We start from the raw sequence: 27,524 nt of genomic DNA, 5'->3' as shown, positions 1-27,524 counted from the left end.
CAAAGCGGGGCGGAAATAGTTGTTGCACGTTGATACGCAATTATTACTTATAAAGACTGCAAGTGCTTCACACTGCTACGAGGGAAACAGTCGAGTTAAAAAGTGAGTGTGAAGCTGGAGACATTACTTTAAAAACGGTAAATTTGCAAAGGTAAATGTCTAACACGCAAATTGAACGTGCAGTGATTAGTGGATCGATTTTGTTACCTTAGTTTTGTTCCGATTTGTAATTTTTAATTGTTATGTACTGGTTCACTCCAGATTCAGACTGGTGAATACACTTTGAATACAACCTAGTTTCTAACAGACACTTAGGTTTATTATATTTGTCTAGCGTTTGTGAGTGACGTTCCCATTATATTGAAGTAAAACATTTTAAGTCATATTTGGTCACGTTGTCGGCACAGCTTAAGTCATGTCAGAAAATGTCATTTTAAGGTTCACAAGTGGCAATAATTGAAGTCAATAGCTATTTGTAAGCAGTTCTAAAGTGAGACGCGTAAACAAAGATACCTCGTGACAACTTCGCGAGCGCATCTTGTCTTTATGTCAGGTCTCATGTTCTCATCCAGGAATCAAACTACAACATAGCGGTGCCAAGAAGATGGGGTTCAGAGCGATTCAAACGAAAATCGTTAGACCACTGGGCTTGCATCCGTTTTAAACCGTCATTATCAAAATCAATATTGTAATGTCCAGTATAAATATAACATTAAGGCCTGTATTCTTCGTGATAAAATTTCATTCTAAAATATTGTTTACCGTTTACCAAGCGATCGCTGTTTTGAACTTGTTTTTATTTAACTGTCGCACTCCATGCTGATGAATCCCAAACACTTTATAATTGGTTAAAACAGAGCAAATCCACCTATCCAGCCTGGAGCATGGGAAGAAACCCACTTGAACACAGAGAGAACATACAAACTCCATACAGATAGCACCCCAGGTCCAGAATCAAACCCGAAGTGGCACTGTGAGGTAGAGATGCTAACGCACAGTGGCACCATGCCACCCACCGAAAAACATACTCAGTTCTGTGCATTCAAATATATATATATATTTATCATTATAGTTAAGTATCTGAAAGTATGTTGATGGCGATTAGACAGATAAGAACTAAAGCACTTCAAGGACTTCTGCAGAGAGCTCAGTGTGACACTGTAAGCAAGGTGCCTTAATCTGTTTATCAGAGACTGCAGAGAGATCTAGTAACACAAGTATAGGCACCACGCTGGCATCCAGAATAATATCCATACTGAAACGCCTGTAACAAATCAATCTCACAAATAGCCAAGAAGTCCTTGCTGCTGCTGTTTCATTGCTGCAGGATTGCTTTGTCAGTTTAATCATGTTTTAGGTGGATCTCGGTTATGTTGGGAATGTTGCAGAAATGCTCAAGTTCTCATAGGAACATGGTTGACAGGAGTGGGTATAGAATGGTCTAGAAACTGTTCGAATGCGTTATTTCTTGGTTTAACTTGGTAAATTATTTATCGCCCGTACACTGGATACACGTATTGTCGGCTTATGTGTTGCGGCAGAGATTATCTGCAGCTGATGATACTGCAAGATGGCTGGGTCTTAGTTTGTTCTGAGTTTGCTACACAGCGGACCCAAACCCTTAGTGACTGGCGAAGACCCTCTGCAGCAGCGACTGTATAACCTTGCGTTGTCCGTTCGCCGCAGGCAAGATGTTGGGGCGCCCCAAGCCTGGGGACTCAGAAGAAGACCTGCTGCGCTATCAGAGGCAGTTCCTGGCTCTGGGGGCAGAGCCAGCAGTGCGGGTGGGGCATCGCCCCGACAAGCGCAGGGGACCCCCAGGAGCCGGCGTGAAGTCTCCTGAGACCGGGGCCACTCCCAGAGACATTGTAAGCATCCCTGGTACGTTCACTGGCACCGACGCTCACTTTCTAAGAGTGGTTTTCTTTAAAATCAAGGAGTTATGGGCCTGCTGTTACTGAAGGAGGTCTCAGATGTGTAGGGATGAAAGGTGTCACAGCCCAGTCCAGTGAAGGTTTGAGATAAGTTTAATTGGGACTAAAATGGCCATTTCCAGAGAACACAGAAGGAGGCGTATAGAAAAGTGTATTTCCCAGAGTGCCCTGAATTACACCAGTGTTTTATTGCCTTGTTCGCCCTATGAATACCATGAACAGTAGTTTGTGAGTGAGCCAGTGGCTTTTCCTGATGATGTTATCCCTGCCTTTCAGCTATTCCTAAGATAACATGTACAACAACAGGTGTATGTTTAAAATTCACTCCAGCGAGCTCAGGGGTAATGACCCTTCAGCCATTCCTGAGGTCTCATGTACAACAACAGGTGACTGTTTAAAATTCACTCCACCCAGCCCAGGAGTAATGACTCCACCAGAGTCAGATGTCTACAAATATCAATGAGGAAAGCTTTGGGGCATAAAAAAAGATCAGTATTGCCTGTTTTATGATAGGAAAACTTTTGCTTAATGTGTTAGTGTTTGGTGTAGTGGTACACACCTTTGGGTTTTGGCGCTTGGGTCTGAGCTCATCTGTGTTGGGTTTAATATCCCCAGACCTGCCAGATCAGCTTCCAACTCTGACCCCTGCTCCACCCAAGAAGTCCCGCCTCAGATCTGAGCGAGTGCACTTTGAAGACGAGGACCCGGAGTCCCGGCTGGACAGACACGACCGTCACGTCACTGCCGTCCTGTCCAAGATCGTCGTACGTCTTCCCTGAAAGATCTGGCATCCTCTCACGCGGGCTGCTTGGTGTTACAGAAACCCTCACCAGACTTTCTCTCTTTCCTTGCAGGAGAGGGACACCAGCTTGATCCCGGTTTGCCTCCCAGAGGTCACAGGGGCTGCTTTCCCCAAAGTCTTCCACAGGTCAGAGGTGAAAGATGAGGTGAGATCTCCTTCGTACCGGTCAGTGTGCAGTCTAATGTTTCAACAGCTGTTTTGACTGTGAAAGCCATTGCTGGTGCTCTGGTCAGTTATTATAATAATGGTTTTAAAAATATATATATATAATAAAAGTAGTTGTAGTATTACAAACAGAAAGCAATATCCAAAATCATTTTTTTCATGTTCCTTACTACAGAGAAACATGTCATATTAAGCCCATAATTAAATAAAAAGAATTGTTTCTAATCTGTAAGAGAAATCAACATTGAAGCTGTGCTCATTGTATTTTGAGCATCCTGGTGCTGTGGGTTAGGGGTTACTGCTGGTCTGTGCAGGGTTGACGCCTACTTTACTTTCAACATTAAGGTAAATTAGTTCTTTACAGTCCTCATTTATTGCACTTGTTACCATTTAGGTGTGTGATTCCTGCATTGCTATAGCATTTTTCTTCTGGTCCATGCAGACACCAAGGCCCATTGGCAGAAAGAGTATTTTTGCACAGAAGATCGCTGCCCGAAAAGCAAAGGAGGAGAGCCTGCCTGCACACTTAGGGTCTACAGGTCAGAGGGTAGACCTTCCACAGGCGGTACCCATGGAGACTGAGCAGCCTAATGCTCCAATTGTAGGTGAGTCCAGCTGCTCTTTTCTTAAGCTCCACTTGACATCTTGTGATGTGAGGGAATGATGCAGTAGAAACAGCTACCTAATATTGCATTCTTGGGGTTTCTGTAAAGAGATGGTCCATAGGTCCAGCCTGGTGACAGGGCAGGGCCTGGGGAATACAGATAGCTCCTTGGAGGTGAGGAGGATTCACGAAGAGAATGAAGCCAGGCTGAAAGGCATGTCCGAGGCCGAGATCCTGGAGGAACGGAGGAAGTTGCTCTCACAGCTGGGTGAGTCTTCCCGGAGATTGAAAATCCCACATTGGTTAGGATGGAGCCTTGAAATGAGGAAGCATCATTTTCTGCTTCTACTTTCTATTTCTCGCAGATCCATGTTTTGTATTTCAGTTTTTTGGACTCCGTGACAAAAACAAGTGTTTGCATTATAAAGTGTCAATTTAACCCTAATTTGCTGTTCTTAAAATTGCATTACTTAAGGGGCAGCTTTTGAGACAACATGTGGGTAATGCAGCGTGAACTTTAAAATGTCATTTCAATACATTAAGAAGGCATCTCGTCAGTGACCACTTACAGTACCTGTACCGTTATTGTATTACAGTATTAGGTACCGTTTTGTGTAGTGCTGCGTAACGTATCACTGTACAATTGTCTAGCTGGGAATGGGGGCAATGGCCGTGCTCTCATCTCTGTCTGTGTCTCTGGCCTTCAGACCCAAGGCTGGTAGACTTTGTGAGATCTCGCAGAAACCAGGGTGGTCCGGCCCCTGCTGCGCCCACTTCACCCCTGTGGGCAGAGGGTCTGGCGAACCAGGGGCGCACAGACACACAGGCAGACGCTGTGGAATCGATCCCAGGGGAAGAGCAAGCTGGGATGGAGACGGAGGAAGATGAACAAGACTTGGAGTCAGAGCCTGAGCCGGCAATAACAGGTAAAATGGGAGAGGGATGATGTTGGACAGACAGCAATTGAGTCCTATCGTCTTCAGTTTAGGGGGACCCCAGGATGCTTGCAGGTGAAAGTCATCGTTGTGCAGTCACAGACGTTGAGTGATATAGAGATTTAATCAAAGATCTTTGTCTGGGCATTCGTCCTCTAGGCATTGGGCTTTGATGTAGGCCTGTCTGGAAGAGGTTCAGTAGTGTTAGTTGGGCGGCTGTTGTCCTAATTGTTGAACAATAACTTTTCGGAAGCAAATAAAAGCTGTCAATTTCTTGTTTAACCCATGTTGCAGCAATTAAAGTAAAATTCAGCCTAGGAAGGTCGCTAAGAGATTTTGCCAAATTACATTTCGAACTATGTCAATTAAAAAAAATCAGGTGTTAATTTTTAAATATACTGTGCAGATATTTGTAGTGTTGTCTCTCCGACAGCTCCAGTAAGCACCGTTTAATGTCTCCCAGACGACACAGTCAGAGTAATTAAAAATCATTCTGTGCGTGGAGGTCCTTATTAATTAAAGAATTTAAATATTCTCATTTAATGGTATATTTATCATGCTTTGTCAGGTAGTTGTGCTTTATCTATCAGGTTCACAGTTAGGCACAGTAGCCCCATTTTGAGCTGTTTCTGAATGCAGTTCACAAAACATGAGTGGAACTTCTCCCTTTTAGAGCAATATCTAATTTCAAAATTAATGTAATATGTGCTATTGTTTCTTCCACATTTGACTCATTATAATTCACTTGTGCCACACATACTTCTCTTACTGCAACACCTGAATGTATTAAAAAAAGGGAACTGAGGCAGTGTGGAGGATTTAAGTTGCGAAATTGTGAGGTCACACACGAAAGGGAGCAGTGCGGAGAGTATGATGTAGCCACTATTTAGCATTTTTGCATGATATCCACACTTTAGCATTTTTGCATTTAAAGCTCCTTGTTATGTAGGATAGGAGCTGCAAAACATAACTACTGTATGCAGGATTTCCTGGATTGTGGAAGTTGCATTTTGTAATGCTTTTCCATGTGGTCTCCGCTCCATAACCAATTGATTAGCCATCTCCAGTCTGACAGAAGTAACTTCAGGAGCTGTTGTTTGAATTGCTGACATAATCCCAGCACGTAGCAGCCCCCCCAGACATTATCTGCATAGCCTGCATCCCATTGATTTCAATTAGTCTGATTACCCAGCACTGCCAGAATCAACCTGGATTTATTTCTAAGGGAGATAAAACCAGTCCAAGGCAGGTTATGTATCTGCCTATAGATAAATAAATTAAGAAGTGGTTTAACCACACAAAGTAGGGCAGTCACTTTAAAACATCACAGGATTAATATGTTAAACTTTGTTGGGATGAGATTTATGTACCTCCAGTGCAAAGCAAAAAGGGACAGTTTTGCATGTTGCAGTGTGAGGTTTTCCCATTGCAGTGTTGTAGATGTCACAGTCCCTTGTACTGCTGAAAGTTTATGTACACCCCTCAAGGAAAAGAAAGTAGTTGAGCTCAATCTTTGATTTACTTCTGTTTTCTGAGTTGCATTGTTTTTGGTGTTTTCAGTTGTCATAAATGTGTTGTCTTTCTAAATTGTGAAAAGAGTTCAGCACTGCAGCAGAAAAACAGTACTTCATGGTACTAATTTATTGTGAAGACCTCAGCCATCTGTAGCTTGTCCATCATTCTGGCCCTTTGCTGACCTCAGCTCTGCCAAAAGCTGAATCGCTGGAACAACAGAGGACTGTTTGTACTTCTGAGTGTTTCTGATTCCAAATGAGTATTTGATGCCTTTCCAGAAAGCAATTTCGGTTTTGAATTCTCTTGGAGACGGTGTCCCTGAACGGGGATTTGTCAGGGCAGGGCTCTCAGGATGGCCGTCCACAGACGGTGATCTCGTGAATGAGTGTCAGGTGGGTTGTGTCTTTAGTGGCGGAGCTCCCGGTGAAGCCTCAGAAGGAATGGATTCACATGGACAAACTGGAGCCGGAGAAGCTGGAATGGCTGAGAGACCTACCGGCACCAAGGAAGAGAAGAACGAAGGAGGTCAGAGGGATAAGGGAGGGATTTCCTTTGTGAACAGTGGAGCAAAGGCATAATCATGCATTGAAGGGACAGGGAAACAGAAATCTGTTATGAAGGACTTACAAAAGTTTTCAGCTTTAGGGCATGAAAGGTAAACGTGACTCCCAGGATTTTGCTGCAAACTGCTTGAGATAAAAAAAGAGTGACATCTGCAGCAGATGAATGGAATTGCCTTTTTAATTACTAAACAGAAGCGAACCTTTTATAAATACGTCTGTTTGCCTGAAGCATCTCTTAATGCTGAGGCATTAAGCATCTCTTCATAAATAACCTTTACACAAACTTGCAGGTGATAAATTGGTTTCTGAAAGTTTCTGAAATATAATTCAGTTTGTTGTTTCCCCTCTAACGTCATGGGATTGTCTAGCTTTAGTCTCCCTCCACACTTGTTCCTTACTCAGTGAGGTCCAGAGTTGGAAGATGGAGACGCCATCGCAGTCCTGAGTGTTTCTGGGTGTTGACAGTTGGGCGTCTCTCTCTCTCTCTCTTGGCAGGCCATGCTGGCTCGTTTTGATTTCTCTGGGGTTCTGATCCCCCCCACGGAGGACCTGCCCACACACCTGGGTCTTCACCATCATGGAGCAGATCCTGAGGTCAGTCCCCAGTGCCTGGCACGGCCTCGGCACTGTGCCTATATGCAGGGCACTCGCCTGGCATGGTGTCCGAGAGCAGTGCAGAACGAGGCTGAATATAAAACCCTTAATTTGTTGCTTTGGTATTTTTGGCATGATTCTCTTACATGGAATGGGCAGTCTAACTCGCCATGCTTTGCAGAAATGTAATAGTCTTGTATGTAACTTGAGCTTTTCATAGAAAGCGTTAAGCTTAAGTTTACAGGAATGGATATAATGTTATGTACATCTGCATTTAGTACTGTAACCGTTTTTTTTTAGAAAATAAAATTGGAATGAAAAGAAATGTCAAACAAATAGTTTAAGTCATTCACCCTGAAAAATATTTAGGTACGTCCAAATATTCATGCTACTCCTGACTGCATTTAAAAGGATTTTGAATCGCCATCTGTCCTATAAGTGAAATGTCTGATTATGTACACTAATTCAGTTTTCCAGTGTTTTATAACACAGTTCGATTGTACGCGTCTCATTGGCTTGTGTGTCTAAACAGCCTGTATTAACAGGTCTTCAGCCTTGATATGGGTGCATCTGTATCTGTGAGGGTGTATATCTGCAGTACAGTGACAGGCTGCCCTCCTGTCTCCACAGCTGGCTGGCTACTCCCTCCAGGAGCTCTTTCTCCTCTCCCGCAGTCAGGTGACCCAGCAGCGCTGCCTGGCCCTCACCACCCTGGCACGTGTTTTACACAAGGTAACCGTGGCAACCGCTCCAGCCGTGGCATAGACCTCAAAGCACAAGGTCTTATTGGCTGCGCATCCTGAGCGCTAATCCCTATTAACCCGCCTGACTCCTCGCCACGCCAAAATGAAACAAAATCCTGGCCAGACTCCCATTGGATGAGCGCAGTTTCGACAGTCACTCTGTGTTCAGGGACCGACGCAGCCTGCATCGGGTATGGAGATCAGGTGCGACTACATTAATCTGGTTATCACCTCGGCAGTAAGAAATTAGAAGCATTTTGATCATGGTTTAATTACAAAAGCTCATCATATATACATGGGGGTTATCAATTGTTAAATCAATAACCCCTGCAATAATGATAGTCCTAAAAAATACAAAATATACAAAGACATTAAAAAAGTAGCAAATGCTATTGGTCCCAATACTCATTTATTACATTTTAATGTCTCAGTATTTTTCTCTTACACCTCTTAACATAGAAGTAAATTAAAGTGCAGCGGGGGAAAAATAACTGTGAGTATACCAGGTTTGAAGCTCGTAGATTTTGTTTCTATTCAGTGCACATTCTACTTCATTCATTCACAATTCCACATTGTGTTTAGCTATCTTCACAGTATCTCCCATACGCTGGGCATGATCACAACAGTGCATATAGATTATATGTGTCCCAATCAGTCATTGCCTCATTACATCCACAAGACAGTGCCTCTTTGTCAGCACCGAAATTCTACCAGCCATAGTACAAAAAAGCTTATGTTTCGCAGATTAGTGTGTTAAAGTTTACTGTTATCCTTTCTCAAGTGCAATGATCATTATTGTACAGTGAACATGTTTTGCAAAGAATATTATTTAATGTGTGCTAGAGTATATATCTAAATGGGCATCAGACAAGATCTCTCTTCCGCTCCTTCCTCCCCAGGCTCGCGCAGGGAGCTTTGCCAGCTCTCTGAAGGGCAGTGTCCTTCGTGCCCTCCTGGACGCCGGCCTTCTTTTTCTGCTGCGCTTCTCCCTGGACGACAGCGCGGAGGGCGTCATGGCGGCCGCGGTGCACGGCCTGTGGGCTCTGCTGGTGGCACCCGGCGATGAGGTGAGGCATAGCGGGAGGATTGGGTGAGAAAGAGGAGGGCAGACAAGCAGGGGTTAGGAGCTGCCAGGGTCAAGAAGCACAGTCCAGTGTTAAAACGTGTCAGAAAATAATTTGCCTTTTTTGGAATAGTCCCATAAAGTTGTCGTAGTGATTACTGGAGGAATCGTTTCTCTTCTTGAATCTCAGGTCTGTAACGTGCGCAGCTCCCAGCAGAGAGCCAGCCTTTGTCCCGCAGACTGGTGTGATATTTTAATGAGGAAAGAGTACCTATTACTCAAGCACTTCCAGTCATTTTACAGAAAGATATTGCTAAAATCTCAGAAGGTTGTTTTCTTAACTCTTTAAAATCCCAAATAGAATAGCAGTATTCTAGGAATTTAGCATTTTTTTCCAAATTTCTTTTAACACATTAGTGTTACAATTGGGGTGTTGCGAAACTAGTGAATATCAGGAATTGATCAATAGGTTTAGTCAATAAGTGAAATAAATACTCATTCAATTTGTATGTAATTTCTCCAGAATATCCCAAGCGGTTGGTATAATTAGATGCATGTGAATTCTTTATTCTCTGGCACAGCTTTGGTGACAAGAGTAATAATCCAGGCACACTTGGTTAAGCAAATGTGTATTAACAATGACAAGACAAACAGTATGCTGCAGACAACAACAGTAACGCACAAGCTTCTCTATGTATACAACAAACGACAGACAATGCATTTCAGAGGCCTAGCATCCTTATCACCCAGAAAATCTGAGACTGTTATCAAGTATTGAACTCTTCGGTAATGCCCACAGAGGCCACAGTAAGAGATAAGCTGGAGCTGCCACCTTAATAAATGTACAACCTGCAGTTAAATTCCTCTCTCTGCAAACTCAGGTGCTACAAAATAAAAGGGAGCCTATTCTAAAAATGCACCCTTAAGCCAAAAATACCTTTCTAACCGAGGTGTCTTTTACCCAGGAATCCCATGTTTCTTGAAAACACAAAATAAACAAACTCTCTTTAGCAAGGTTCATGCACTTAGTTCTAATCAGGTTTTGTTCGGATGATCATGAAATAGGGGCTCTAGCCTGGCGCAAGCTTCAAATTCCAACTCCTTCTGACTCCCCTCTTGTCCGTTTCTCTTCTTTTTTTCTCTCTTCTCTCCTTCTGCCCTTTCTCTCCCCTCTCTGTCAATATCATCTTATTTGGTGTGTTTCTGGAACACATATTCTTCTGTTCTTCAAATAAGACAAATCTAATTTCTATAGCCCACAGCATAGATTTCAGTGGCTCAGATTCAGTATGGGCTGCAGAGTTCAAAATTTAATTTTAGTTTTGGACTTGGGCGCTGTCTGTGACTGCCTACGTTTCTGTCACGATCGCCCTCAGTGGGATCTGTAGACTTGCTGTGCTCAGGTGTACAGTTCCCTGGGAACCCCAGCCAGGCACGGACAGCCTGTGGTGGTACCAGGAGCCTGCTGTGTGGAGCGTTTGCCCCCAGTCGCCCCCAGTCTTCAGAGAGAGGGCTTTTAATCAGCAGATCAATGGTGAAGACTGCCCTATGAATGCTAACTAATGGGTGAGAGTGATTATTGTAATTAAGTGGCAAGGAAAGCTCAGTAATTAATTACTCAGGTCCCCATCTTTCTCGCAGAGGGCTGTGCTCTTTGTCGACACCTGTCATTTTGTTGCGTCTTTATTTTTTATTTTTCTGCTTTCTCCCTCTCTTTCCTTCGTCCGCCTCCTTCATCCCCGCTCAGTTTCAGTTTGTGGGGAGCGAATGAAGCATTCTTTCCTTTAACTGCTTTTGTGTCCTTTTCTAGGTGTACACGGGCTTGAGCTCTGTGTTTGTCTTATTCTTTCACTCCTTCTTTCTCTTCATCTCTTGTCCTTTCATTTTCTGCTGCCTCTCCTCGGTGTGCCTCTGCATTCTGCTCTCATTTTCTGTGTCTGTTTGCCACAGCTCACCACCTGTTCCCCATGAGCTACCATTCTTTTTTCTACCCCCCCCAAAGAAAACCCTTCCTTTTCTCTTTTCTGGTCTCTTACTGCTACAAGGGTAAGGTGTTATGCTGTGAATTTCTTGGCTTGCAACGTGTCATTTATGATGGCTGAAAAGTTCTAGAAATCACATTTGCACCTTTTTGCCAGCCATGCAGTGTGCTAAGAGCTGAGGGGCCGGGTCATTGTGGTCTTTTAGCATCAGCTGAAGAACTGTCTGGCAATAAGTGCCTGCGTTTGTGCATTAAGGCATGAAACCAGGGGTTATTGAAGGACTCAGTGCAGTTCAGCTCAGTGGTTGAATCGCAGAGGTGTGAAGGGAGGCAGTGAGGTCTGATGGTTACAGATGAGGGAATTAATGTATGTTTCCCAGCTAAAGACTGTCTACTTGCAAACCCAAGACGTCATAGAATGGTTCATACAGTGTCAGCTCTATAATAAAATTGATTAATAAACTTAGTTGCTGGAAAATGCAAATCATCAGAATATCAGAATGCTTAGAGTTTGGTATCTAGCAGCAGATTAATACAGGGATCTCATTTAGCCTTTTGTTTTTAAAGAAGCTAGGGTACTGGTTTAAAAACTAAAATTACACTTACTGTAGGGTAAAAGGTGATGTATTTGATGTTATTACCTTTTCTGATTTGCCTTTCTTAAAAATGGCTTCTTTGAAAGTAATGCAATCTCCTGGTTGTTTTGGGTTCAAAGCACATCAACAAACCTGTAATATAAAATCGATATATGTAAAGTGCATTGGATCATCCTTTTGTTTACTCATGCTTTCAAAGACTTTTACTGGTTTGGATACCTGTTTAGCATTTTGATTTTGATTGCTTGTCTACAGTGTCTTCCTTACTGTATGTCAGTCATGACACACATCACATTGAGGCATGGGAGCCTTCTTGCTGTGTAATGATTTTGTGTAAGATACAATGACTTTATGTTAATAAACCTTTTATAGACATTGTGTTTTACTGCCCCCTGATCCAAATATTAACTGACCAGAGGTGTCGGCTTGTTTATGGTATAATGCTATTAATACATACATGACAAGTATTTTTAATGTAGAAATATGTTTCAAAATTGCTTTTTTGGGTTGATCTAGTTTTCATTTCATTTATTTCTGTGCTGCCAGTAGAAGCTAAAAACAGTGGTCGATTGTGTGCCTTTTGTCAGCAGACATAGGCTGTCAGATGTGATTAATGTTTATGAGACAGTGTCAAGGATTTTACACCCCTTCACCTGCGAATAAGGCAGTCATGAACGCGCATCATGTAGGAAATGTCGTGCATGCAAACATGCCATTCTGATAAAATCTTCACTGTCGGATGTCTGACAAACTTATTTTGGTCATCTTATGGACTGATGCTGGTCCGCGGACCAGTGGTTAGGAATCACTGATGTAATAAACATGCTGATCTTATTGCGTTAAGAGAATTGGTTTTCATTCATTTGTATTGAGAAAGTATGTAGCTAACTTGTATGAAGCCAAATTGTAAATCAGTCTGTATTCTGAGCAGTGAGCATGCAGGGGGTGACTTACAGTTCCCTTATGTGGTTTTGCCCCCTATAACTACTTATAAATAATCTATGGTGGAAACCCAGGAAAGGTTTGTAAAGGGAAGTGGAGTTAGTAGGTAATGAGTGGCCAATCAGGATGCAAATTGTGGGGATGTACTGGTAAAATAAGCACAGGTGAGTTCTAAGCCCAGGCATGTGTGGATCTCTTTCAGGAGTGTCTGGACAGGACCTTTTCCTGGCTCCATGGGGCACCCACCTTCCCCTTCTTGCCCTCCACGCAGGAGGAGGAGGAGGAGGAGGAAGAGGAAGAGAGCGGCCAGCAAAGGCCAAAGGAGACAGCCGAGAAGAAGGAAGAGGAAAAACCTGACCACGATGTGGCCCGGGTCGATGTTGTCAAGGTAACATCCCGGTCTCCCTTTCTGCATTTCAGTCCGTCTCCCCTGAGGGCTGTTTATTCTGCAGCCAGGGCTACTACTGGTCCGCAGTCTCTCATCCTCCGGCCCCCTGCCTGCTCCCTCACAGGGCCTGTTGAAGATGAAGCTGTTGGGACGACTGCGCTATATCCTAGAGGTGGTGCGGCCGGCCCCCCGCGTGGTCCGGGACGCCCTGGAGATTCTCATTAGACTAGCACGCCATTCCCCCTCTGCTGCCAGCCAGGTGACGATCACCTCCGCCAGCCTTCCCAGGAAAACCTGCGTCACCTCTGTCATCACAAAATCACCAACGCAAAAAGGAAACAAACCTTGACATTACTGTAAATATGACTCTCGAAGCTCAAGCACAATAATGAGATGACCTCTTACTGTAAGCATAGTAGTTAAAAACTATAAAGAAATCGACTGGTATTATTTATTTGCCTGAGTGACCGTCTTATTCAATGCAGCTGTAATTATGTGGTCATTCGCCAGACAAACTCAGTGATAATCATCATTTATTCCCACTACTGGACTATTCTGGTGTTTTTAAAATGAAACTACTGCCCTTGTCATCTCATCTGAAAAGAGTATGTGTTATGACGTATTGGAGCCTTCCCTCAGCAGTAGTGTTTCTGACAGGGTGTTGATGTGACAGGTGCTGGACTGTCCTCGTCTGATGGAGACTGTGATGCAGGAGTTCCTGCCCTGCTCTTGGTCAGCTCCCCCACCTACTCTAGAGAGGCCACATGGGCTGCCTGTTGCCGCGGCAATGAAGCTGGTGCGCATCCTAGCCAGCTCGGGGAGACACGCGTGCGCCAGACTGGTGGGTGTTGTTTCCCTGCAGTAACACTAACTCTTGCAAAAGGCAGAGCAAACAAAAGCATAAAAGCATTTCTGATGTGGGACCTACTACAGGATAACAACTTGTTTTAATAGGTAGTCTAACAATTTAGTTATTAAGAGGGCCCTTCTATGAATGCTCTCTTATTGTGACATTAATTCTCAAATTCCTTATGATGGAGCAGTTTTTATTGACTGTGGAATTAGGAGTGATCCCTAGAATTGCACACACTTAATACTCCACCTTCTCCAAAGGTTTGTTCTTTTTTGTTGACTTTTTTCTTAAATTTGTTACCCTGTCCTTTATTCCTCGAGCTGTTAAATGAATCATGGGCTGATTGAATTGTTTTGCTTTGTCTCTTCTGTCATCTCAGGTCCTGATCTCAGGTCCTGAGATCTGTGACTCAGGACCTTTGTGGATGTCATTTTGTGGCTCATTTTGTGTATTTGTGCTGTGTCTCTTTATCCCCTTCCAGCTGAACAAACTGGGAGCCCGTGAGCGTCTGTCACGTTTCCTAGCAGTGGAGCCAGAGGAGCTCCTGCTGGAGCCAGGAGAGGCCCTGAGACTCGGCACCGAGGCTCTGAGGCTGTGGAGTGTGGCAGCTGGGTATGGCCAGGCCTGTGACCTTTACAGGTGAGTGTGATGAGACCGAGAGAGAATGACGAGGTGGGGCTGTAGGGCTAAGAATGATTTTGAAGTCCAGGGGAGAGAGACCTGGGTTAGTCTCACACCAGGTCAGTATATCAGCAGGGATTTGTTAAGACATGAATGTGAAATTCTAGCATATTCGTTCTTAGCAAATAAACTCTTTTTACCGAACAGCCCCTAAATAGCTTTTTTTCCTAGATATTTCAAATGTTGATTTGTTGCGTGTTTGTCACTATTTATAGGCATCCTCTGAATGCTGATGCTGCCTTGGTTCCTCATTTGAGGAAGGAATTAATGCTGTTTCCAAGTTGTTTGCTATTCACTGATAAGCTTTCATTGTGTGTCCTTGCCTTCATCACAGATTTGTGGTGCTTTCGGATAGTTTGGTCTATACCAGGGGTCAACTCATTCTAGATTCAGGAGTCTCTCATAGTCCTAATCTGAATATTTAGTGCATGCATGGTCTAGATCGCAGTAATATACAACTGACTAATGAAATATGTGGACAACAAAAAAGAATTGTCAGTCTAAAATTGTAACTTTCCCTCTTTAAATTGTTTCTCAGGAATTAGTACTTAAGGTTTTTTTCCAAGCCTTGTTTAGTGTAGTTAATCATGGATGGTAGAACATTTTAATACTCATAGGCTTCAACCAGCATAGAGAGAATTGTTGGATTTGGTTTTGAAATTTAGAGCTTAGTGGTTACTCCGTCTTTTTATAAAATACCCACCATATTGTGCGTATGGGATATGATAAGAAATGTTTTACAAAATTGTTAGTGATGAAATTAACACCTACCCCGGTTGTCATACATACAGTATTTATAGGCACCCTCTGAATCCTATTATATCTAAACTGCATAAATCTAAATGCATATTAAATCTAAACTTTGTGTTATCTTTAAGGCCTTGATGACTAGTGGTCAGGAACTACTAGTAAGAACTGAGATAGACGTTGCTTATATGAGTCATAATCTGTTTCCGTCTCCTCTTAGAGACCTCTATCCCATCCTGGTCAAGGCCCTGCAGTCTGTGCCCAGAATGGTATCCCAGAAACCCCCTGGGGATTCTCTCTGTAATCTGAATCTTCAGAGAGCGGAGGCCCTGATCACACTGCTCACCAATGTCACTCACACTGCTGGTTGCCACCAGGAGCTCCAGGCAGACCTTGCCAGGTAAGCTGCATCTCATTCCCCTGTCTGTCTCAGGAGACATAGACATGTCTCTTCTTTATGTGGAAAGACTAATTTTTCTCTAAAATATCAAGTGGCCAATGACTCCAATAACCTCCAGTTACCAGGAGTTACTAAAAACATACTTAAATAGCCTGCTCACGTCTAACGTAATGGACCATGCTACCTTGAAATGCAACAGACATCCCCATCAGGTGGTGCACACTATTTAGCACTGTGACCACTTGAACTGTAGCAAATATATACTGAATGGCATTTGTGCTCATGGACAGTGTACAAAGGAACCTTAAAGTCAAGCTGTCAGTGGATTTAGTTTAAAATACAGAGCTTGTAGAGCACAATATCTAATTAGTATTTTAAGTAGATTCAATGTCTTGTTTGATGGCATTGTCCCTTAAGCATTTGGCCATATTACAGTGAAAGGCTGGTTTTGTTGCTGGGGAGAATAATAGGTGTCATGTTAATGTCACGGTGTTGTGTTGTCATTCTGGCCTTGTCTGAGATTGTGACACTCCACTGTCTCTGTCCCAGTTCCCCTGAAGGACAGCACCTGCCCCCTCCCCCGGTAGAGTGGAGTCATGTGACGGGGCTCCGGCCCTTCGTCGAGGGCTTGCTCAAAGCCTGCGTGAAAGGCCTAGCGGACCCAGCCCAGAGAGAGGCTGTTCTGAGCCTGGTGCCCTCACACCTGGTCTACCTGGGCGCTTTCTACACACAGCTCAGTAGGCAGGTCAGTGACAGAACCGGTGTTGACATAGGGAGTCATGCCCTGATTCTATGATAAGTTTTCAGGGAACCTGCAATAATTGGTCCACAAAAGCTACAAGACACTTGTTTCTTTAAGATGGTGTTAACACAGTTTGAATTGTAAATGTGTGTAGTCATTGTGTTGATTGTATATGCTTTAGCAACACTGTATGTCATCGATCATGCCAATAAAACTAACTGAATTGAGTTGGAAGTGGTGAATAGTAATGTAGCTTTGTGTCCCTTACTCTTACCTTTAGGGCTCTTTCCGCCCAGTGGACTGTCTGCAGGAGATGGAGGTCCTCACCTCAGAGATCCTCCTGCCACTCCTGTCCCATCAGGCTGTGCGCAGCATGATTGACAAGCTGAAGTGAGTGTCATATTTACCTGTCATTTGGCCGCTGACAGCATCGTGTTAATGGACTGATTACAACTTTCCATTAAGGGTTCAATATATACACATAGCCTAAAACCCAGAGGGGTGTGGCTCTGCATGACAACAGCCATGCTCACTGTAGACCGAAAGGGATCTGGAATGGTTAATAGGGGCTCCTGATGTCCTTCTTATTGGTTACTCCTGACATACTACACATCTTCATCTGTGTTCTTTAACTACAGCATTGTCGAAAATGGCATATGTGTATTTGTGTCTGATTCTAAGTTTTATTTGGGTTTATCTGTTATTATTTTCCATTCGGTGTATGTGTGTTTCAGGAGCTGCTCAGTACTCTGTAACCCAACCTCATGCAGCCCGGGCTCAGAGACAGTGCCCAATTTGCCTGGCCTGGCATTGTCTGAGGGAAAGCCTCCTCTTATCATGGCTGATGCCAGCTCACCCTTTCCCTTCCTTACGGGACTCTGCTACCTCCTTAATGCCATGACCAGCACTCACCGAGGGCTCACTGACAAGGTACGTGCTCTCACACGTGGCGCAGGCAAATGTTATTCCTGGCCATTCACCGAAAGCAGAACAAGCTTGGTCATTGTGACGTTTATGTTTCTCCAGCTAAATGTTGCAATAGAGGTGCAGTTCATGTATTTAAAATGTATTTAACTGATTTTGATGTTTTGAATTTTTTACTCCCCTTTGCACCAGACACAGTTCGGAGGCTGATTTCAGATGGGTGGGTTGAGTGATTGGAAATAAGGGGTTTTCAAGTTTGTCTGATCATCTGAAAACCAATTGTGTAGAAAGTGATTTTGAAGGAACTGAAAAGAAAATATCCTATTAGCACTGCAAAACCGATTTTGGCATCCCTGACATACTTTCTAGAATGTCCCCTAACTGCTTCTGTTGAGCATCGCCCTGCAGTATTACTCCTGTGACCGGAGAGAGAAAAATGTTACCTTGACTTTTGAGTAGTCATGAACAATCCAGTGCTTCTTAAGGTAAAATTCTTCTTTGTTATCCTGACATACAGAGTGTTTACAGATACCAGACATCTAATTTATTAACAAGGATGGCTAATTACTTAGTCACGTTTTTTTATCTTCTCCTCCTGACTGCGCCCAGAGAGCTGACAGTAATTAGCTAGGAGGACTACGTGAAATCAGCCAAGCTTTTGTTCAACTTTAATTGGAGAGGTTCCTCTAAAACGGACTGGAGCACACAAAATCCACGCGGACTGACACGCACAGGACACACAGGCATCACATTCTTTGCAAAAATGTTTTCTAGCATTCAGTCAGAATTAGCAGTGGGTCACATTTTGACCTTAAGAAAAATGAAGACCCTGAGGTTTGCATTTCCTGTATTATGAATAGATAAAAAAATGGTTGTTGAATAAAAAGAGGAATAACTCAGTTAAGAGACCTTAAAGCAGCCTTTTAAGTCCCTCAACAGAACATGCTTGAAATCCTTTAAAGTTCCAACAGTTGTTCTCTTCTGCTGTGGCTGTATTATCTACTGTACAAGAGTGCTTTTACCCCATCTTATTCCACCCCAAGATCACTCTGTAGTGTTTTTGGGGTTCACTGATTATGGAATAGGGGATTATGGGGCACTTTCCCTCAAAGGGACACAGAAGCAACACAGGCCCAATGGGGGAATATTTTTTAATTCTCCCACTCTGTGTACACGGCTATCTTCCATACCAGTAAACCGATAAAACTGTGTTGCATGAAATGAGCAGTAGTGAGCAATAAAACACCGGTTCAAGCTGTTATTACAAGAGAAAAACATTTCTCCATGGACTTGCAGGTTTATAATTTATTATGCTGTTGTTTAGGTCTTTAGCCATCCTTCTGATTTTGGAGGGAGTTGGAAGCCTTTGACTGGAGAGTGTCACTTCCATTACAGTGCTTGTGTTCCAGCTTGCATTGACTGCCTTATGTAGTACCTCTCTTGTTCTAAATCTGCTTTTAAATGAAACTCATTCATTCATTCATGAGGCACTGTAATGGCTTGAAATCATGAGTCTACTGTGATTAATTACTTTTCCCATTGATAAAAATTGAAGGAACTGTTCTTCAAGTTGGATAACTAAATCGCTCCAGTAGGAAGCATCATAATCTCTTGAAGCAAACTAGTTAATTACTGGTTGATCCAGTGCTGGAATGTATCTTTGGCAAATGCGATGTATTTTACAATATTCTTGCCACAGAGAATAAACCCATACACATACAGCTTTTACGGACAGTTCTCTTCAGAGCGGCTGGTTGGTTGAACTCATATATTGTGTTTAGGCTCTTACACTTTTGAAATGAGTTAAATACTAAAATGGCCCAATTGGCTAAAATGGACCTGCCTCCACTGAGGAAGAATGTATCTAAAAAGGGCTGCAGTGTTGTGCCCTTGAGTAAGTTAAATTTCTGAAATTGCTTCATTAAAAGGGCCTGCTATTTAAATAGACACTCTCCAGGTCAACATTGTAAAGGAGAATTTTGTTCTCAATTGACTTATCTGTTTAAATAAAGGATTTACAGAAAACAGTAAAGCTGGATTGGAGAAATAGCTTTGTGTCTTAGTAAGTGCTCAGTTGAAGCTACACTGAATTCATAACTATCAAGAGAGTGCTCAGGAAACACTTCAGATTCTTCAAATCATACAAAGAAGAGGATTAGAAGAGATTATCTGAGCACTACTGCATGAGGTATCTTTCTGAAACCTCTAATGCGAATACTCCAAGGTTCTCCTGTTTGAGCTGAAGCTGTGGCACAATGCTTGCCTGCTTTATTAGGATCTGCATGCTGCACTGATTGAGTTATTTTTGGGCCATAACCCTGGGGCAGATGAGCAGTCCATATGGTGAGGTAAGAATTTAAGTACACTTAGAAATAATAGATTTTTTGAGAAGTCTGGCGGCAGGCCAGCAAGGCAAGGCCAGACTAGAATTCATAATTCAAATATTCAAACCAAAAAGGATAAAAGGAATAACACCATTTACATTACTGCACATATTTTCTGTTTAAAAGGATGGTTAGTGGCTCTTAATTTCCTCGCACCTGGCAACCTCTAAAATCACATCTTTGTTTTTTTTGGCTCCATTGAGATGAACATTGTTCTTTCATTTTATTCATTTTTAAGGGCAGAGCCCTCTCAGACCTGTCCAATCATAGCTGTGTCACGTGCTCAATGTGCCTACTTGATGTGTGCTCAAAGTAGCAGGAAATGAGAATCGACGACTCCTTAATTTTCTCAATCAAGGTGGCCTGAGTTCTCCTATGCAAATAGAGTTCTTAACAAACGTTCAGAAGGGGTGACGGCAGCCAAAGTGTCCCTCACATCTGTTGCTCCAATTCATAATTCTCTATGATGTAATTTCCTGAAAGAACTATGAACACCACAGTGTGCTCCTTTGTGTATCCACACTCCACCCCATCCACCTCTGCAGCTGTGCCTTGATTAACTTCTCTCTCTGTATGGGGGTTCTGACTTCCTCATCCTATAGCCGGGTGGCTGGCCATCACGCCAAGCACCCAGTGAACGATCTTAACGTTTTCATATTGGGTGATGTTATTCCTCGTGAAGCAAGGATAAAACAGAGAAATAAGACAGCTTGTAGTTTTTAAGAACTAAAGCATGATCCAGACATAATCCTTTTGTTCATCTTGGAAATCGTCTTAATTTGCAGTGCTACATTTTTATATGGTAACCGCTATTTGTAGTTCTTTTTTAAAAGCTCCACAAAAAAGTCAGCCCCTGGATGTTGACACTATAATTCACAGCAGTTCTTGGCCTTAGAAACATGGTCTTGTTAGCCAGCAGCCATATCACCCTGCAACTCACAACTGGCAGCCCACTGAAGTTAAGCATGTGTGAGCCTGGTCAGTACCTGGATGGAAGACGTCCTGGGAAAAACTAAGGTTGCTGCTGGAAGAGGTGTTAGTGGGGCCAGCATGGGGCGCTCACCCTGTGGTCCATGTGGGTCCTAATGCCCCAGTATAGTGATGGGGACACTATACTGTAAACAGGCGCCGTCCTTTGGATGAGACGTAAAACCGAGGTCCTGACTCTCTGTGGTCATTAAAAATCCTAAGGCGTTTCTCGAAAAGAGTAGGGGTGTAACCCTGGCGTCCTGGCCAAATTTCCCATTGGCCCTTACCAATCATGGCCTCCTAATAATCCCCATCTATGAATTGGCTTCATCACTCTGCTCTCCTCCCCACTGATAGCTGATGTGTGGTGAGCGTTCTGGCGCACTATGGCTGCCGTCGCATCATCCAGGTGGATGCTGCACATCGGTGGTGGTGGAGGGGAGTCCCCATTACCTGTAAAGCACTTTGAGTGGAGTGTCCAGAAAAGCGCTATATAAGTGTAAGCAATTATTATTAATTATTATTATTGTTTCCTAAGTTAACCAACACCTGATGGCTAACAAGGGAAATAAGGACTGAGTTGCCTTTGCTCTGCACTGCTCCATGGAGCAGGACAAGGTATTTTTGCAGTGTCATTCTGGGGCTAATCTGCTTCTCTCTCATTCCCTCTCTGTCTCCCCAGTTTTCTGCCCTGCTCCTATCAGACGTTCTGATTGGTTACCTGCACTCCAGTTGCCAAGCAATGGCAGCCCTCTCTCTTTCCAATGCCTGGCTCCTCCGACATGAATACCACCTGCTATACCTGCTGTTGAAGATTGCCTACAAACTGGTACTCTCCCAGCCTGTAAAAAGGCACACTGAACGTTCAAGTGATAAAAATCAGGTTCCAGTGATAATGGTAACTTGGGGGGATGGGGTTGTGGATCTCAGGCGATATGCAAGGTTTATCTTTCTTAAGATGTTTTAACTCTATTATTATTATTCTGACTTTGGCGGATTTCAAAAGGATTGATTAGAGCTTATCACTTATTCTGTAGAACATGTATTTCAGTTTGAGTTGAGTTGAAAATCACTAATTCTCTCAAGACGTCTGCATTTCCCCTAGTCCTGGCATAACCAGAAGCTTTGTGTGATTATTTCCTTTCCTATAGCTAAAAATTGAAGCAGCTGTTCTTGAGTTTCAAGTATTGAATCACTCCAGCCATCATCATCTTACCCTTTTGAAGAAAGAACAGTCCTAGTTAATAACTGGTTCATACAGTGCTACAGATAGGTACTTGGATTAAGTTAATTGCCAGTATTGAATTGGTGTTCTCTTTTAGGCTTCACCGATTGTATTCATTTGGCCGTGTGTAAACACATCTCTTTTTAGTGTATTGAAGCAGAGATGAAAACTACTGCTCTTTGTCCATAGATTTGTTAAGAAAAAAATAATCTGTTTATTAGCACTGACTTGCACTCAGTGTTTTAACTAAAAGCCATCTCTGGAAGTGGTTTAGGAGGGAGTCACCTGCAGCGACATTTAAGGAAATATTTAAAGATAACAGTTCTACATCCAGCTCTCAAGCACATCTGCAGTTTATCGAAGAAATTACCAGCTCAAGAGCAGAACCATCAGGAGTAACTAAGCCAGGGTGTACAAATGATGTTTTCGTTTTATTTAAGTAAACCTTTTTTAATTATATGTTTTGTTTTAGGTTCCAGTAAACTCGGAGGTGTCCAAGCATGCGGCGCTATACCACCAAGTTGCCATGGCAATGGTTACACGGCTGTTGCCAGGTAGTGAATACCTGGTTCACGATCTTCTGTCTACAGTGATCTTTAACCACGACTTTGTTCCGTGAGTGTTACATTGTTTCAGGTCTGCGGAAGAGTTAGTGCAGCACAGTTTTCGGTTTTAATGTGTCTTTCACGTTTCTTTAGGCAGCCCTGGGAAAGAGCTGTTGCAAGTGTAATTTCCTGATCCCTGTTCTGGAAAGCAGTTTCTAGAAAGGAAGTGGAATTTTCCATCCCTTGCCTGTCAGTGACCTGCGTTGCTGCAAAAGTTCCAGTGGAGAGAGGGGGTAACAGGTCCCATCGTGTAAGATGAGACCGTTATGTTGGTGTCTCTGCCTCCAAATCTCTCAAGAGCTTTCCAGCAAAGGATGTCCCCGTTGACATTGTCGTTTAGGGGCCCCACTCGGGCTGGGTGTGTCTGCGGTGTCATTCTGACACTCAGGATCTGACTGAGCATCCCACGTGCACGTGTCGTTCAGAAAAGAACCAGTTCTGGAACGCTACTTGTATTAGTATGCCTTTCTGAATTATAATCTCTGTAGTTTATTCACGATCGTCACACAGCCTGTGTTTAATGCACTTTGGTTTTCAAATATTTCATAAAGCATCATGGCATCAGATTCATCACTCCGCACACAGGAGAGAGGTGTGCTTTGTGGTACTATGAAAGGAGTTCCCTGGCTCCTATACAGCTCTTTGCCAGAAGCCGTCTTTGATTTGTTCAAGTGAGAGCCGAGCGTGTAAACACGCAAGTCTTATTTTGTTGTTTTTCTCTTTTTTTAAAATAGAGTTGGTTTAAAGCAGCCCCCTTGAATTTTAAAGTCTGAATCCCGAAACATCAGAAACGTCTCAGTAAACTTAATCTTTTCGGAGAAGCTGCTGGAAAGCAAAACTGAAAAAAACAAAAAAAGGCTCGATGTCTGAGCTTATCAAACCCTGAGGAGTGATGACAAATGAACAAGCTCATGGGGTGGAATGGCCTGCTGTTGTTTTTGTAACCTTTCGTAGGGTGTTGGTAGTTCTCGCCAGAGACACTGGGGAGCAGAAACATGGGGCTGGTCTTCCCGGCTCCCTCTTCCTCAGTGTCTCTCCGGGGTTTTAGGACTGAGCCTGCAGAATTGAGGGAAGCGACAGTGCAGACTGACGTACCTTTAGATTTTAAATTTTTATTTTGAATCCAGATTTTATTTTGAAATAAATAGATTTTAATCAAAAATAAAAAAAGTCACTTCAAGTATCGACCTTAATATGCAAATTAAAAATGGAAATGATTGGGATCTCACGAAGGCTTTTCTTTCTGGGATTTGTCCGAGTTTGGATGACTTGCATTTTGAGCAGGAAGTGAAGGCTTTTGCCTTTAAATTATACGACGGGTTGTTGCTTGTGTAAATGTGCAGTACCCCACAACAATCTCTCAACATAATCAAGCAAATATGGTTATTGCACTGCAGCAGTCTGGGGATTCATGTGTGGTCATGGAAACACTTGGCACAACCTTAATTGGGTCATAAAATCACTGTCAACACTTGGATCTTGTAATGGCAGTACATCACAATATGGCCTAAGAGATATCTCTTCAAGGACATTTTTAAAACTGGAGTATGGATTGCTAACAGAAAAAATCCTAGAGTTTAAAAATCTGAAGACACGCAGGATTTTTTCTAATTCAGTGTTCATAGGAGATGATTCCTTGGATATGTAATTATGGGGGGTATTATAACTTATTATAACAAAAAAAATTAATGTCTTATAGTATAATTTTGAATGTTTTGCTTTTAGTAAAAACGAGGCCAGAGATTCTTAAAACCACAATTGGACTGTTCTCTCTGAACAGTTTTTTTCTGTAGCCTCTAGATGGTGCCCAAGAGCTTTCTTAAGATGTAATGTTCAATAGAGTTTTGTATTTTATATTTGGCAAATGAAATGCATTCCTGTTATTTGCTTAGTGTGCAATGGATTTGCCGCCAAACTCATCCTGTTCATTCCTTGTTTGAGAAGGATGCTACTGCTACAGTAGTATAAATGCTTTAATTGGATTGGATTGTCATGAGTGTTGGCTCCTGATGTGATCCTGTTTCTTGATTTTCCAGTGAGGGGCGCTGTGGAGGTCCAGAAGCTGCAGATCTCTCCCAGCTGCTGCAGCTGCAGGATATCTCCCCCTCCCACCCTTCCCATGGGGCACTGCTGCGGGATGCTTGTGCTCAGCTCCCTTCAGTGCGTGGGTGCTACCTCACTCATCTGGCTCACCTGGAACCCAGTGTGCTGAGGTCTAGGGACTCTTATCTGGGTTGCACCCCTTGCGTGAGCTCCCAGCTCCTCCCTGAGCTCACTGGGCCTGTCTTACCGTCGGACTGGGCTTTCCTGCCACTTGTCAGCTTATATGAGCGAAATGGGAAAGAGGAGTCTGGCGGGCGACCCGTGGAGACGGCTCCCACAAACTCCATTGAGTCTGCCACACACTGCCTGCAGTGGCTGCTGGTCCTGGAGACTTGGCGTGAGGGCGCGCTAAAGGCCGTGCCACCGGCTGCCAAGCTGTGCCGCCTCGCCTGTGTGTTCTTGTGCAGCAGTGACTTGTTCCTGGAGCGTCCCGTACAGCACTACACCTGGGGGTTGCTCCATGCACTGTGTCGCCCCACCCAGCAAGAAGCCCTAGACCTTGGGGTACCCCTACCCGGTCTAGCCTCCTTCCATGACCTCTACTCTGCCCTCCTCACTCAGTTTGAGGGTGTTTCCTTTGGGGACCCGCTCTTTGGCTGCTTCCTGCTTCTGCCCCTTCAGAGGCGCTTCAGTGTAGCCCTACGTTTGGCTGTCTTCGGGGAACACGTGGGCCTGCTCCGCTCCCTTGGGGTCACACTGCAACAGGTGAGACATCACCCTTCACCTGTGTTAACAGCTCATGAGGCCCCTGGCGCTGTAGGCGTTGGAATGCTCAAATCTGACATTCACCAGGTAGGCCGCACGTGTGAGAATAGGCTGCTACGCGTGCGTTTTGAGATGACATTGTGTGAGCTGTGGCCAAGCTGTAGTATGTGCTATGTGCTGTAAGGTTTGCTGTGAGTGTCTCTCTAACCTACTGATCTTATGATGTCTGTCTCTCTCATAGCTGCCTGTCCCTCTAGAGCGCTTTACTTCCCCCCCAGAGGAGTCCGTGTCTCTACTGCGGATGTATTTCCGGACCCTAGTGACAGGGACACTACGCAGGGTCTGGTGCCCTGTCCTGTATGTTGTTGCCCTGGCTCATCTCAATGCTTTCATCTTCTCCCAAGACCTGGCTCCACAGGTACCAACTGATGGAACTCGCACAGAACCTGTCTCTCGTATTCAGTTTGCGTGACTGCGTGGAGATCAGGAGCGCATTTGGTTTTAGTGGAGGATTTTAATTCATGCGTAAAGAAACAAAAGATGACAGTTGGGATTTACTTTGACCTCGGACATCCCTTTCTGGGATCATTGGAGCAAAAGAGTTCAGGAAGGTGTGTGTCTTGTGGCTCTTGATCTAAGGATGTCTCTGTCTCTTACCAGGAGGTTGATGCCGCTCGGAGAAGTCTCCTGAGGAAGACCTACTATTTGACAGATGAGGTATGGTTCAAATTCTGCCAGATTCTGATCTGATCTTTGGTTCTCTTTATTTTATTGCTCTTGTCATTCCATCTTCTGGATTTATATTGAATCCATTCCTCTCTCCCTCTGTGCCAGACTCTGAAAAACCACCTGCTTCTGTTCAAACTGCCAAAGAGAGAGAGCGAGCTGGGTTTTGAGATGTACGACCGGCTCCCCTCCGTCAGAGAGAGAAGGCTGGAGAGCGTGCTGAAGAGAGAGGAAAGCAGTGAGGGGGAGAGGGCTTGAGCCACGTTTCCACTTGAGGGAATTAAAGGAGCATTCCCAGGGACAAAGACAGCACTCAGCCTCACCAGTTGGTGCATTCTGGCGGTCACTGCCTTTTCTTAGTCGCTTTTCAGCAAGAAGAATGGAAAATAAAACTGGAGGCTGAGAACTGTGTCCAGCAGACCTGATGGATGCAGTGCTGTATCAAATCTGGATGGATGTTTTGGAATAAAATCTTTTTTGATTCAGTTTAATGTGAAACATATCTTTGATTGCTTTTTATTTAATTTTCTTATTTTTTCAATGATTGCTGGCCAAATGTGGAATATCTTGTCTTGACAGCATTCCAAGCTGTATGCTCAATAACTTCCAGGCAAGCTGTGAGAGTTTGTCTGCTTTCTGGACACGCATCACCTTCTAATTGTGTCTGTGTGATTCTTAAGAAATCTCATGCCTGTGTACAGTCAGCTTGTTCTTGGATTATCAACAACATGCATTTTGAAATGCTGTTGTTGGCTTGTGGCACGCAGCAGTATTCTGAGACTGCTTTTGCCACTAATATTGGGCAGATTTTTGGCTTCAGTTATCGTAGTGTTCACTAAATGTTTTGTATGTCATACAATCACTGTGCAGTTTATTTTTCTCTTAATGCTTCAGATCACATTACACTTTGGCCCATTAACAGTCAATGGCAGCAAAATTATAGATACCCACTCAGTATTTAAGAAGAAACAGTGTCTTATTGTGCTTTCAGTCTACCCTAGTGAAGGCAAAGTCTGATCTGCAAAATGTTTTTTCTCTTTTCAATAAACATTGAAATGACCCTTTTTAAGATACCATATCTGCTGTGTGATGGTCTACAAATATGAATTCCCAATTATGTACAGTAAACCTGTAAGTTGCACAGTATGTAGTTTATTCAGTTCAGAAGAGGTTAGTGTTTCACCAGGCTCATGTATTGAATCTACAAAGTATGTGGATTCAGTGAGGATCAGGTTAATCAGAAGAGGGTGAGAAAGGAAGATAAAAGAGTAACTACTGGTGCTGGGTGTATGTGTGACTCTGTCTTTGTATAACAAAGGATGGCACTGACAAGGCACTATTAGGTCTGATCAGAAGACTGGACTGGTAATCAATAAGCAGTCAATTTAAAGCATGGCTGTTAAAACACTTCTTCCCTTCTGCATTCTGAACTGAAGACAGGACACGAACAGCTAACAGTGGCAAAAGCAATTCAGATACTGTAATGTACATGTCCAGCATCTGTGGTTCATTTACCATGAAGAACACAGTAATTGGATGTTATATTTGCACAGCAAATTACTGTGACATAGCTGTGGGAAATATACTTCATGTAAACTAAAAAAAAGGCTCAGGGAATGAAGTTCACATTGGCAT

At 43.4% G+C, this 27,524-nt stretch overlaps 1 protein-coding gene across 3 annotated transcripts; it reads left to right on the top strand.

Annotated features, from left to right (window-relative positions):
- rpap1 (RNA polymerase II associated protein 1) lies at nt 1-26,387 on the top strand. Of its 3 annotated transcripts, none has more exons than XM_006643060.3 (25): nt 1-102; nt 1,687-1,881; nt 2,550-2,698; nt 2,789-2,881; nt 3,344-3,506; nt 3,615-3,773; nt 4,213-4,431; nt 6,365-6,480; nt 7,014-7,112; nt 7,743-7,844; nt 8,755-8,922; nt 12,640-12,825; nt 12,950-13,084; nt 13,499-13,666; nt 14,160-14,317; nt 15,327-15,506; nt 16,056-16,251; nt 16,529-16,638; nt 16,983-17,178; nt 21,208-21,354; nt 22,223-22,365; nt 24,392-25,163; nt 25,405-25,581; nt 25,824-25,880; nt 25,998-26,387. In XM_006643060.3, the coding sequence occupies exons 2-25, from the start codon at nt 1,692-1,694 to the stop codon at nt 26,145-26,147; spliced, it is 4,233 nt and encodes a 1,410-aa protein (XP_006643123.2). In that variant the 5' UTR covers nt 1-102; nt 1,687-1,691; the 3' UTR covers nt 26,148-26,387. The 3 variants fall into 3 exon arrangements, with proteins under 3 accessions (XP_006643123.2, XP_069049332.1, XP_069049333.1); XM_069193231.1 differs by having other exon boundaries at nt 37-151; XM_069193232.1 differs by having other exon boundaries at nt 42-137.
- The last annotated feature ends 1,137 nt before the right edge of the window (nt 26,388-27,524 follow it).

The sequence above is a fragment of the Lepisosteus oculatus genome, chromosome 8 (assembly GCF_040954835.1).
Source record: "Lepisosteus oculatus isolate fLepOcu1 chromosome 8, fLepOcu1.hap2, whole genome shotgun sequence".
Taxonomy (NCBI): Eukaryota; Metazoa; Chordata; class Actinopteri; order Semionotiformes; family Lepisosteidae; genus Lepisosteus; species Lepisosteus oculatus.
Note: the sequence above shows the minus strand (reverse complement) of the source record. Positions and strands in the feature narration are given on the sequence as shown.

Bases quoted from the DNA above. Each gene is read 5' to 3' on its own strand.
- rpap1 (XM_006643060.3), top strand. From the start codon at position 1,692: ATGTTGGGGCGCCCCAAGCCTGGGGACTCAGAAGAAGACCTGCTGCGC. The intron at 15,507-16,055 runs GTAAGCTGCATC...TCTCTGTCCCAG, and splicing joins CTCCAGGCAGACCTTGCCAG to TTCCCCTGAAGGACAGCACC. The intron at 21,355-22,222 runs GTACTCTCCCAG...GTTTTGTTTTAG, and splicing joins TGAAGATTGCCTACAAACTG to GTTCCAGTAAACTCGGAGGT.